The following is a 14400-nucleotide window of genomic DNA, read 5'->3' as shown; positions in this document are numbered from 1 at the left end:
ATGCAACTCAATATATCTTTTGCGTCCCCCCCCCCCCCTTGAGTGTTTTCTGTATCCGCCACTGAGGTAAGGTAGTACTGTTAGATTAAAACTAAGGATGATTCATTTCCTAAATTTTTTCAGTTCTCGCTACCCGTCCGGTTCTCCCCCATCGGTTCTTGGTTCTTGATACTTGGTTTCATGGATGAATTCTGATTATCTGAATTTATAGTAAATTTAAATGAACAACCAAAAGAAGTGAATGAAAATAATTTCACTAAAGACGTAAATTAGCAGTAAAGCTCTGTAAAAAAACTTAAGATCATCACCATAATTTTATTTGCCAAGTAAAAGTTTTGAATACATGTTGTTAAAGAATGCATGATCGACCAAAATGTCACATTACCTCAGGCAGCCACTAGTTCTTTCTCCAGATTTTAATTTAAAAAATTCAACAATTTCCCCTATCTATTCTTTTTTGGCAGAAATATTCCCTGCAGTGCTGAAAAGGCATTAAATAAAAATAGTAGTGGTTGATGTTGATTTTGAAGAGCCGCACATGGAAAGACATCCAATTTCCTGGATTGATCGCAACCAGTCAAGTGATGTTCCTCAGTCAAAGGCAGTAATTTGTGAAAAAGGTGAGGCTTTACTTTGAATATATTTAAGAAGATGAGGGTGGTACTCCGAGACATTTTGCGGAAGCTCCACTAGGTTCCAGAATTTTAAACAGCGAGCAGGTACATATTTTCAATGCCGCGATATCTGGTGAGGCTGCTCGCTATTGCTGATACCACAGTCGTCGCAACATTTTCTGATGAACTCCAAGCTGTGACTGAGTGTGGCTCCTTTTCCCCTCAACTAGTTTTTAATGCTGACAAGACAGGATTGTTTTGGAAGAGAATGACACCTCATTCATTCATTTTCAGGGAAGAAAAAAGTGCACCAGGTTTCAAGGTACAGTAAACTCTCGATTATACAAAGCAGGATTTTACGAAGTTTTCGATTATACGAAGTGATATTGCGGTCCCGGCGAAAAGCCTATGCTAAATACATGGCGCTATTTGATTATACGAAGTTTCGATTATACGAAATGTTTTGAAATTACGAACCTCGGATCGGTCCCCAGGAGCAAATGGCATTCGTTTATACGAACTACGGCGAAATATTTGTCAGTAAAACTAGTTACGCCGGTGAATGTCGCTAAAAAAACTCAGAGATTCCGACTGTGGTCCATCAAAATTGTGAAATTGTAAATGATAGTGCAATTTTGGAGGGAAAGGGTTCGCCTAAAACCACACGAAGGGAATTTAAGGGAAGTAGGAGTTCAGTAAAAATATCGCGACTGACATAATGCCCCTATTTACGTGCCTATTCGTAAACATCGCATCGACAATACTTCATAGTTTAACATGTCAGGAAGGTCGCGCGGGGTATTTCGTACACTCCTACTTAACCCTTTGCACTGCTGTGAACGTACCTGGTAGGCAGGCTGCTGTGAACGTACTTCGAAGACTACTTGCCTACTTTTCGCCAAAGCACTTCGAAGGGTCCCTAATCCGGGACCCTTTCCTCGACGATTATATTGCCCTGGACGATGATCTCCAGACTTGCGTCAATGCGACGCCGGTACCTACGTCGGATGAAGCAGCGGCCGGGACTAGTCATAATAGCAGTGACAACAAACATTAAAGTGAGGAAGTAATTTCACCTAATAAAAAAGAAGAATACGCTGCCCTCCAAACATTAAGATATTTTGATCTGGCTAACGATTTTGATACCCAATTTAATTCCCATTTATGCAAGTGAGAAACCAAGGTGGAAGCGGCGATGGAGAAGGGCAAAAAGCAAAAAAAATACAGGATTTTTCTGGGCAATATCTTTTTGTGTATATATTAGCCTTCCTGAATAAGCAACTTAAGTATTGGGCTCTATTTACCACCAACTTATTTTTCAGGCTACTCGTAAAGAAGACGCACTTCTAACTCTAACCATGAAGTTTCTTCTCGCGCGCCTCCCCGTTCTCCCATGCCGAGAGATCTTTCTTTCCAAAGTCTTGTTTACTCCCTCCTGCAGCCATCTGCTGATCTTGCTGACCTTATGCATCCCAAACCCCTCCTTCCCCAGCATTTCCCATTCACTCCCTCCCTAAGGTGACTGAGCTTCAGTGCGTCGTAAAAAAATACGCCCCCCAAATGTAGACTGAGGCAGAGCTGAAGGCCCTTTCCCCACCCTTCTTTCTCCTGCCCCTTTACCCCTCGTTATGCTGACCACACTTCTTTCCTCATCCCACTCTTATTCACCCCACCCACTGGGAACGTTCTCCGACTGTGGAGAAGGGCATGGTTCATCTTTACCTGCAACGGGGGTAAGTTTTTAACCGGAGAGGCTTAAGAAGTATCTTCTACTATCGGGGAAATGGTGCCATGCTTATAATTGTCTCTCTTCTTCTCTAGTTGTCTTCTTCTAATTGTCTATTTTCTTTGCTCTTTCCACACTATACTTATTTAGGATTATGGCACGACTATTTTTAGTGCTAAAACTAAGAAAATCTTTTCTCTATGTCAATGATCCTTTGCATAACTTTCAATACGGCGGCGAAAGGAACACGAAAACTAAATGAGGTGAAGGTACAGATTTTTGTGTGTCATTTTTGGGAATTCACGCAAGTGAACCAATACTTCACACACATTGAGAAATGATGAAACGTCTCTAGTAGGAAAACAATCAATGTGGATAATAAGGTTTCTCTCTTTACTTCTCCCATAATGGAAAATGTTTCTCCTGTCGTTTTCCGGTTGGAACCCTGCTCCTGTCGGCATAAAAGAAGAGAGACATACTATATAAACATAGCACTTCACACCCGGTATGAAGAATATGGTCCTGAGGAAGAATAAAGTCTTTCATAGCAACCAACGTCTGCAAAGATGATGGAGCACAGTAGCCGGTCGGAGAACTCAAATAGAATTTACTTCAAATATTCACCAGAAGATAATCATATCCTACGTAATTTATGATCGTAACTGAATCTCAATGAAAATAACTAATTGAAAAGATAGTACATTCAGCTGAAAATACGGAGTAACTCGAAATATTAACTTACGAAGGTTATTTTGGAAACGGGTTAAGGCCCTCGTTTTTCTTTTTTTTCTCGTTACTGAGCGATAGAGGGCGACATAATAGGCGGTTAGGTATGGTTGGGCCGGCTGCCGCTAATATTTCCGAGGGTACTGGAAACAAATATCTATCTTACGCTTACTTAATAGTTTCTATTCGCTCCTAACCACAAATTTATAACATTACATTCTTATAATAAACTCTGCAATTCATTATTTGATTACGTTTTCTAAACTGGTCGGGAATTTCTTAAGCGATCGTTGATATTGAAGTATATACAAAAAATGGGAATTTTATGGTGGTATGATTTAACGATCTTTCACAGCATAAATCGATAACAAAAAGCCTTTTCTAAGAATTCTACCCTGAATAACCACCTAAAACATTTAAACAAAGCCACTAAAGACAAAAAAGGGCGGAGGAAGTAAAAGCGAACATTTTTTCGCGACTTATGATGAAATTACGAAACTCGATTTTACGAAGTACCAATTTTCCGGTCCCACTGACTTCGTATAATCGAGAGTTTACTGTATTTTAAGACCGTTTTACATTGCTGCTTTGTGCTAATGCCTTGGAGGACTTCAAATTAAAGCCAGGTATGATTTATCATTCACAAACTCCACAAGCAAAGATAGGATATTCAAATCAGCATTTCCCTGTCATCGAGATAAGCAACAAATATTTTCCTAGACGTTAGCCCACCCGCACAAAAGGAGGTAATTTCAAAAGCATGTACCAATTTTTTTACCAAAAAAACATCTTTGAATGCATGCCTAATATCCTTTAAGATATTTTAAACTATAAGTATTTATATAAATAAGGTTTTTTAAGGCTAATAATAGGAATATATATAAGGTTTAAAGAAATTTAATACCCAACATCTATGCTACCGGGAACACATCCCTATCTTCCCAATGTTATAATGGTTTCTAATAACACAAATTTGATTAGTGCAAAGACCCCAAAGAACACATCCCTTGCGCTATACAAGGCATGAGTGTACTGAATTTCTTATGCCATAAAGAGATAAAATAATTCACAAATACATCTAAACCTTCAGAGCATAAACCATTGGGTAGGCTTTTGTGTCAAGCCCCCATTTACATGATGACTATGTTTCTGCTACTTATCAGTTGACATTCTCGGGCCAGGTTGAATTGGAGATGACTTAAAAATCACATGAATCCACACAAAGAGATCAGTGGTGCATACATGAGTGACACAAAGGCCATGGACAAATTCATCCTTTTCAGTTCACTACCTTCCAGGGTGCCACAAGGGTATACAATACCCCCTGACATGGAATCCACCACTGCCTGGGCTCACCCTGATAGGATACTGATAGGAAATGGCATCAGCCACAGAAAACAAACTTCGAAAGGATGTAACCATCCTCTTGATTCATGCTGTTTGATCTTTTTCCACAATCTTTCAGATTAGCCTTGGAAAATATTTCCCTTCAGTCAGAATTCTATGTTTTTTCTAAATCTATGTCAAGAGTTAGTTCTGCTGAGACACCTTCGGCAATGGCTGATTCAATATCCTCACCCTTATTTAATTTTTCAAGTCATCTTCAGTTAAGCATAGCCTGAGGACACCTAGAGCAAAGCGTGAGAAATAAAAACAAGGAAGTAACCCAAGAACCAACCCAATGGTTAGCTCCATTGCCTTGAAAATTTTCATCAGTAGCTTCACCTACAGGGCTATTCTATAACAGATAGCGGCTCCGCTATCATGACGAAGATGCTATTTCTGGCGCAATATTACGCCCCCCCATTCACTATCTCAAAATAGTGGCCCCTAAGCGGAATTTGGGGTCGCTTTACAGCATCGACAATAATGCCAGCATTTGGCTCGCGTTATTCCGATAGCGGCCCCTACCAGGGGCGGAGTTTTGTACAAGTCCAATCATATTTCTCGATTCTTTGCAATAAACAAATGAGACACTCCGAAAACGCAGCAGGATACTCGGCAGCCCGGGAAGAAGTTAAAAATATGATGTGGCTTGTGTTTGGAGATTTTGCTCTTTTTCTATCGGATATTTTCTAGCCGAAGTAAATAAGCGTCTATATTCAAGGGTTAAACAGTCGCCGACAGAAGAATATCGCAAATTTTTGAGCTTAATATATCGGAATTTACAAGTATAATTGTCTTGAAGAGGACTTCGTCCGCTACGCACTATTCGTTCACCTACGCCTATAATGATTATACTCTTATGATTAGTGGTGACGAAATTATTTTTACTAGTACGTTCATCTTCAGCCATGGCTTGTTTACATCGTTTGCCTCATTGCTCGCCGTAATTCTACGATGTCCACAGTTGTCCACAAGGGTAATTATTTAATTATAAAACATTTTTGTCACTTGAAATCACATTTTAGGCCATTTTAAATACATTCGTTGAGGGAAACAGCTGTTTTCTAGATTACACGGATGTCATGGAAGGAATCATGGCGAGTGTTGTGATTGTGAACTCATGTGACATACTTTACGGTTTCTAATACCAATTTCTCGAGCAATGATTATGGAAGTGTTATCATGTTTGCATTTTGATACCAATTCCATGTAACTTCAAACAACTTAGCGTTGATATGACTTGGACTAAATATACTGCGGTACAGTGTAAATTTGTGATATGCCGCCGGAGGAATGATGTTGAAATGAAATGTATGCAGTTTTATGATGAATAATTCATTAAATGTTTCCTTGTTTCGAGCAATCATTCTGTTTATTTGCCCCTTTCTTCCGTTGGAAATCACGGTAAGTACTTATTAGTATATATTTGTATGCATTGTCAATTGCAGCGGTGCTGTCTGTGCTGTGTGATAGAATGCTCGCAAGGGCATTTATGAAGGTAGGAGAGATATTTTCATTTTAAACCCCATTCTCTGCTGATGAGCTTGATCATAAATACTGTAAGAAATTTTCATCGCCTCCAATGCGCGGAACTGTTTTCGACCGTCATTTGTATCTTGCTCTCGGAGATCTTGGATTTGCAGGTAATATCATAAAACCTAAAATTAGCTTTTGCTGACCGATAGATAACGATGGAATAATAAAAAAAAAGATATTTTAATCATTATTATGTCTAATAATTAGATATTTATAAATAACTTAATGAGTTACTCGACTTGTATTATTTGCCCTACACTAATTTTCATACAGACTACAGATTTCACGGAGGCGATATATTACGCCCCCAAAATCGGCGATATATAACGCGATACAATTTGCTGAATCAAAATAGATGCTATTTGAAAGAGGGAAATAGCGGCGGCGCAATAAAGCGCCCCCAAGATACAGAATAGCCCTACTAATGTAATGCAAGAAAGGGTATCAATATTTTATAGAATATTCAAAGTTTTAAAAGCGGTTTTAATACTTTTCACACTGCTTTTGATATCAAACACGATGCAAGCCATCCACAGCCACTGGCTAGCTCCACTATTAAAAAACACTGATGGGGTGAGAATAAGGGAGAAAAGGAAGAAAACAGTGCCCACAAGCCACAGTGTACAGCTGTTCAAACCATGTCAGGGCCCAAATGATACTTACCAGTTGGCTACTTCAAATACATTTAAGGGAGAAGGATGCCCTATGCTCCACACCCAATTTCATGTAAAAATAATTACTGGAGATGATAATTTATGACAAGTTCAAGTAGGAATGCAGGAGATCCTATGGATAAATTTGTAGGAAGGGGAATTCCAGAAATAATTATTCCAATTAGGAATGACCCAAGCCAAATCCCAGCTTGAACAGCTGTGTGCATGAAAGATGTAAGTATAAGCTAGCTCATCAAGATACCAGAAACACAGTAAAAACCACAGATGACAATGTCTCAAAATATAAAAGGTGTCAGATGAGGCACATACTTCATTCTTTTTCAAACTTCAGCACTTCAAAAATCTTATGTCAAGTAGCATGATCCAAATTCTTCATGACCTAATTGTTCATGCAAGTAACTACTCCCAATACTAGAGGAAATATGCATCAATTTATGTGACTGATTGCTTCATGAAAAGCAGATGGCTAATTCCAAGGCCAATTACCTTTTTATGTCTTTCTTCTGCTTCCTTGAGTACTCTGCTAATTCTAAGTTGCGTCTTTCTTTGCTGTAAAATTAGGTTGTCTAATGAAGACATTTGATGATCAGCTAATGCACGAATTTGTAACTCATCGACTCTTGGCTCAGTAGCTGCAAAGCTATCCCTCTGAAGAGCTGCCATCGGGTCATTGATAGACGCAGGCCGATATCCACCGAGATTGAGAAGTTGCTTCACTTTCTCAGACTGAAATCACACAAGATAAGAGATTCAGCAACAGGATTCAAGGCAATAGGCTCTCAATGAACACTTTGGCAGTTCAGCAACACTAGACAGAAAGGATGAGAAATTATAAATTTAAACACAGTAGAAGTCTATCACAACAAGTAAGGTCAGCTTTAGCAAGGGTAGTGGTGTAGCAAGTAATTTGTTTGTGTTCGTTGGCCCATATGGAAAAGCATAGGGAAATGATCCGTCTAAAACAACTGCATGAGTGCTAGTTCATGTTTAATGAGTCCATTTCGACGTTGATATCGTCCGGGGTGCATAACATTCAGGATAACCCACACTACATCTACATACTACCCCGCAAGCTGCCTAAAAAGGCGTATGGCAGGGGGTGTTAGGACACCAGCCGTCTACATATAAAAAGTACATGCTCAAACAAGATTATGGCTAATATTTATTAAAGTCTTTTATGGTTTGGAGGAAAAAAGATAGCAAGGCTACATTACCAACTGGAATTGCTAAACAATTCAAAAGCTCAACCATAATTCTCAACCTATTCCTCCTGGACAGCGAGGCTGATAATTTGCTGTGTAATATATTGCTCCTGTGATAATCACTTTCTAAGAGAAAGAATAATTAATTCTATGAGAAAAACAATTATAAGATCTGTGATGAGCAACAGTTGACAGGAGGAGTGAGTTTTTGTTGAGCAACTCATTAGCGAGTTATTTTTCATTAAATTGGAATTTTAATACATTTACCAACTGACTAGTGATAGATCTATCAATATATCTGCAAAAATAAATTGAATTTAGTCTCTTGGCTCTGCTGTAAGCTACTAATGAGGCAATTTATAAAAGACATCGGCTATACTTGTATTGGAAACATAATTATTTTTTTAAATTAATGTTGTAATATAGATTAATTTGCTTCTGGATGAATACAATACTGCTCTCCATGACATAATAACCCAAAATGATACGATTTTCGATAGATATTGGCAATAACAAAATCGGGGGCGAGAAGCCAAGGGGTAAAGGTGAGCGAAAAATCCACAGAGAAAAAAATCATTCGTCTTGACCAGAATTCAAACCTGGATCCCCCAATAGGGTGGTTTCCTATTATTTTTTTATTGCCTAAATCGAAAGATTATTACTCCTGGAGTAGGTATTTCATCCTCATAGATTTTTAAATGACGATATCTATTTATAGCCATTTAATAAAAAGTGAAAATTTTGAAGTGCACAAAAACGCGACGGCTAAGTATGAATGCCGGGAAAAGCGCATGTGACATCATTCTGGTTCCCACTGGCGGCGTGTGAGGTGACCTTGGGGCGAGGCTTTGAGCGCTGATACGATGCAGGCTGCTAGCAGGTTGCAGAGTAACCTGCTGGCAGGTAGCGCTTGGCTTAAATAAGGATTATTATACCATTTTTCTGAACTGATGGCGGCTGGGTGGAAAATAGCAAGCAGCCAATCAGAAGCGCTGCCCCTTCCACTTCTCCCTTCCCCTCCATCCCCTTCCCTTTTCCCCTCCATCCGGCCGACCGGAGTTGCCAGCCTTGAGAATAACGGTACTTTTGGGGGCGGCGGAAGATTCTCGGACGAACGCTGAGCTATTCGATTAGGCAACACTGCTACCTGGAGAGCGATCTGCACTGCACGGAGTTCGGAGAGAGACTGCGGGCTCCTACAAACTTTCTACTATCGCTCTCCTGTGATTGGCTAGAAGAGTGGGTGGGTTTCGAGCGCGCTCAAGGTCAGCCGCCATCAGTTCAGAAAAATGGTATAATACCCTATCAAACGAAGGAAACTTTGCGACCATGGGCAACTTTATTAGGCGATTATTAAGAAATGTTTCCTTGAGCTCTGTACCTCATGTATTGGTAATCTCAGACGATGTAAAACTCCTGACTACTCTTATAGCATCTGGGTCCCCGTGACGTCACGTGGAGTGGCATCACATGGCCGCAAATCTGGCCTTTTTCAAATGAGGTTAAAATTGACCATTAACATTCGTCTACACTGTGCTTTCTAAAACAAAATAATTTGTATAATATGAATATTTCGAATATGAATATTTCCTTTCATTTTTTTTATAAAGGAAACTACCCTTTCCAGTCAAGTGCTTAAGTCAGTTGAGCTACTGAGGTGTCATTCTCCTCTGTGGAAATTTGAGGATTATACCGGACAAGGTGGTATGGGATATGAGTGAATCCCTATGTTGTGCTGGCATCAAGCGGAAATCAAATGTAGTACAGTGGAACCTCAATCAATCGTTTTTCAGGGGGATGGATGAAAAAAAAAACTATGAATGCAGGAAAACGATCATTGTGGGAATGTTTGGCTAGGTTGCCTATGTCCCGGGAAACGCAGGATTTTGGCTGGTGATTATGATATTTGTTAAAGGATTCAAACAAGATTTTAGCCAATTACAGGAATACTAGTTCTATATCAAGACACTTAGGTCATATTGTTGATTCAAATAATATCTCTTTCAAATATCCTAAAGGAACACGCCAACTCGCTAAAAAATGTTTGCTCTCCACTCGGCATTTACCCTGCCATTATGGATTTCTCTCTGATGTAAAAATCCATGAAACGCCATTTCCAGTACATTTATTCACAAGAGCAATGTGCATGTTATGCCTAAAACAACCGCTTTCGCCGGTGCAGTGATTGGTTGTGAGATGGATCATATAGGCCAAAAATAGTCAATTACATACACCCATGTCTCATATAGCGCAATTTCGATTAGCGCAATTTCGATATAGCGCAAAGTCGTTCCTCGGGGAAACATTGCAACGCAGTGTAGCCTAATCAAAAATCTTAAACGCTCTCGTGATAAAACGTGAACTTGCGCTAAGTACACACGAAATTTCTATCATTTTACGCATATTAATATTATTGCTTGCCTCAAATCTTCTTTTTTGTTTATATATTAATCGAAATCCATTGCTGTGCAATGGCCAAAAGTATTACTCGTCATTGGGTCCAGATAGCCGGCCGACCGAAGTAATTTATCTCGTCTCCTTAACAGAATGAGTTAATTTAGATCATTAATTAAGCGTGGGGCTAGTGGAAATGAGTTTTTTTAAGCAATACTGGTTGAGACGTAATTTTTGCCGTCATAGGTTATCGGGCGATTGACTTCCAGGTAGAGAGTCTACGCTGAAGCCTTCAAGGTCATCGGTATTCACGGGGGAGAAATGGAGCGGTGGCCGAGTTGCGCATGAATAGCATCAACATATAAGAGGGTCCGCTGTAGAGTCTCAAACACAATAGCTTCGTTCCCTCCCCGCAGTCGTAGGCCCTCTGCGTCTCAAGAATTCAGTTCAGCAGTAGAAGGTGTTGTCGATAGAGCCATGCAGAGTAAAAACCAAGATAAAATGGAAAAAAATAGGAATTCCGGTAGAAAAATCAAGAATTTATCAAGAAAAACCATAAACCCAGAAGAGAAATTGACATAGGTCAATTGCTTTGAAAATGGAGAACGTCAAAGCGATATAGTGCGGAAGTTTAAACGCACGATGCCTTATTCTGAATAAAGACGAAGTTAAAACATCTGTGACCTCAGCCGCACCAACTTCAACCAAGCGGTCTACACATACGGAAAGTTCATAGTGAATCAGTGCAAAAAGACGAGAGTGGTAATCGCTCCGAGGCATTTAGTGAAAGTTCTGGTTGGTTCCAGAATTTAAACGGCAAGCAGGTATTTTCAGTGCGGCGATATCAGGTGAATCTGCAAGTGTTGATAACGCAGTCACCACAACATTTTCTGATGAACTCCAAGCTGTGATTGAAAGTGGCTCCTTTCCCCCTCAACTAGTTTTTAGTGTTGACGAGATGATATTCTATTGGAAAAGAATGCTTTCTCGTTCATTCATTTTCAGGGAAGGAAAACCTGGGTCAGGTTTCAAGGCATTTAAAGACTGTTTCACGTAGCTGCTAATGACTCGGAGGACTTCAAATTAAAATGATATATCATTCTTTAACTCCGCTAGCTATGAAATGGCATTCAAAGTAGCATTTGCCTGTCATTCCGATGAGCGACAAAAGGGCCTGGGTGACACAATAGATGTTTTTAGACTGGTTTGAAAAATCGTCAACTGCCGGCAATACATTACGAACCCCTGAGATAGCAGATGTTAGCCCACCCGCACGGCAGGAGGGAATTTCAAAAGCACGTAAGAATTTTTTTTAACGTGAATAAAAGTCTTCAAATGCGTGCATACTATCTTTAAAGATGTTTTAAACTATAAACATTTATATAATTAATGTTTTCTAAGGCTATTTATGGGAATATATATGTTTTAGAGGAAATTGAATACCCAAGACCTATGCTACCAGGAACGCATCCCTATCTTCTCAATGTTAAAACGCTCTCGTATAACGCAAATTCGTATAGCGCAAAGACCCCAAGGAACGCATCCCTTGCGCTATACGAGACATGGGTGTATTTGTAATGTTCCTGTCTAATAAATATATTTTTCATGCAATTTAGGCAATGTGTAAAACATGAACAATGTTGCGTTAATCGTCAGCGGCACGCCAACCTGAGCCTCGGCTTCATCCCACTTCTTGTTTTCACCTGGTAGCTCGCACTACCCTCACCCCTACCATCATGTGCTAGCAGAAAGCCCGAAGCGTTCTCCAATATTCACGTGCTTCTATCCCGGATGCTTTTCTTCATATTCAATTATTTTCAGTCCATCTTTTAAAGAACTCACTTGTTTCTTCGGAAGGGCGATGGTCCAAAGACGGATAAAAATAAAACTAATAAAAATGAAACCTTACTATATCAAACCCACACGGAAAACACTCGCTAGTTTGAAGTCAACCCACCATGGAAAGTACGGAACCACTCGTGCGAGATGAAGTTCAGAACTGATGCTACGCGTACGTCTTATGCAGAATATACTGCAGAGGGTGAAGCATAAACATATGACTGTGCCATGAAATTTTTTGTCCTAATTAGAGGGCAACTTTAAATAACATTAGAAATACATTGTGTTTGGTCTCATTCCTTTTTGAATTACGTGCACTTTACAAATATTTCAATCTATTAAAGTATACTTAATGCCAATTGCCGAAATTCATTGTCAGAGACCTTTTGGGCTAATAGGTGATTCATGCACCAGTTGACCTCCAGAAACTGGGAAGTTTGAAGCAGGTAGGCTGAAAAAGGTCAGTGGGTGAGAAAAGGGGGGGGCGGCGTGAAACACGTTTCTTTTGTTCTCGTGGAACTTGATATTTTTTTCGTATCTAAGGTCTTCGTAATAAGATCCCTGAGTGAGCTGGGACTTTTTTTTATTTTGGAGAAGAGTAAAGCTTCACAGGGGGGAGGCGAGTGATGAATGGAGGGGGATAGTGGATCTTGGGAAATGCGCTAATGTAACTATCCCACGGCACTCAGCTTCTCCCTATAGTAATTAAATCTCCTGGGGGGTGCCTGTCGTTATTAGCCACAAATAACACTTTGTAAACACTTCCTCTCATTTTAGTCAAACGATGGATGCGGGAAAATTATACGACGGGACCGAGATCTTCAAACGACCAATGCGGGAAAACGATACTTAGGGGAATGATGGATGCTGGAAAAAATTACATTGCCTTTATGGAACTTTCTTTGGGACCACAAACAGCAAACGATGAAAGCGGGAAAACGATCAATGCAGGAACGATAGATCAGGGTTCCACTGCACTGAATATCAAGTTGATATTTTTTGTTTTCTTTGCCTTATTTCTGTGCCAAACTCTGTTTAGAAAAAAATCACTTGTACCCCTTAGCTTCTTACCCCCTCAATTAATGTTATAACAAGTAATGAACCAGAGACCTTCAGCACTCATTATGATGGACTTCTACTCTAACGTTTTGAGTTAATGTCTTCACAACCAATGGCTGAGAGCAGAATTCCTGGCACCATTATATCCATTCTTACAGGTAAATCACCAGGATGGGTTTACTACCACAATTCCCAACAGAATTGCTCGACAGAAAAACTCCTATTTGAGTACAGGTGAAAAACATGAGTAGAGTTCACCACGACCTAACAAAAGAAATTTAGTAACACAATGTGTTGGGCAAAATTTTAAAAGTAGCACTGTAATTAACAAGAAACATGGAAGAAAATTAGGTGTTGAAAACATATACAGATCTTAAAAAGTTTTTATGATCCCTAAGATATAATAACCAGATTCCTTGGGCACTTTTTTATCTATTAATTTTCACTGATTACGAAGTACCCTCCATCACAACATATTTAATGCATTTTTGCAGAATTCCAAGCCCTTTAAAAAATGAAGTTAAGGAACTGTGCGTTAATGGGTGAATAAAATTTTCCATATTGCTTCACACAAACATGACTAGAGGTGCTTTGGCATTCATTTCACTTCCAAAGACTTAAGGTAAAAAATATACTCAATGGACTTTAAAGGAGCAGGGTCTCTCACACCCAACATTGAACAAAAGCCACATGTTTCAAGTTGCTGGTTTCACTTTTAAATTCCTTACAAAATTAACAAAGCATGGACGTTCCACAATGTACCACTAATGAATGCATTCACACAGGAATAGTAGCTACTGCCTTTTCTGAGCAAATGTAAAACTGAATGAACTTTTATTGTATTCCAGTTCTCGAACTCTTTTAGCATTAATAATGGGTAAACTATAACAGTTGAGATATACTTTAAAATGAATAACAATAGATTACACAGACAGACAAGCTGTTATATGAGCAAAATCGTTATGCTTCAAAACAATTAGGACAACCCACCTTCAAAGTTGCAATCACAATCTCCCTTGCTTGAAGCTCTCCCTCTAGGTAGCTCATCAGCTTCAGAAGATCAGCTTTATTCAGTTCCATTTTAGGATTCCTCTACAAACACAAAGAAAAATGTCAATGAATTGATCATTAGTTTAAAAATAGGGAGTAAAGTAGCTACCAAAAACTGTCCTTAGGAAAAATAAGCAACTACTTGTGTATGACAGGAAAAATTATAGGCTCCCATTTACTAAAAGACATTATTT

General features: G+C 39.3%; 1 protein-coding gene across 4 annotated transcripts in view; it reads right to left on the bottom strand.

Annotated features, from left to right (window-relative positions):
- Positions 1-14400, bottom strand: part of LOC124171717 (CTTNBP2 N-terminal-like protein) — a 156892-nt gene that overhangs the window by 139444 nt on the left and 3048 nt on the right. For all 4 annotated transcript variants that reach the window (XM_046550987.1, XM_046550988.1, XM_046550989.1 and 1 more), the window contains exons 2-3: positions 14147-14248; positions 7149-7388 (exon numbers count right to left, since the gene is read on the bottom strand). In XM_046550987.1, the coding sequence (XP_046406943.1) occupies positions 7149-7388; positions 14147-14248 (342 nt within the window). The remainder of the gene's footprint in view (positions 1-7148; positions 7389-14146; positions 14249-14400) is intronic.

The sequence above is a fragment of the Ischnura elegans genome, chromosome X, assembly GCF_921293095.1.
Source record: "Ischnura elegans chromosome X, ioIscEleg1.1, whole genome shotgun sequence".
NCBI classification, from domain to species: domain Eukaryota; kingdom Metazoa; phylum Arthropoda; class Insecta; order Odonata; family Coenagrionidae; genus Ischnura; species Ischnura elegans.
This window is presented reverse-complemented; position numbering and strand designations above follow the sequence as displayed.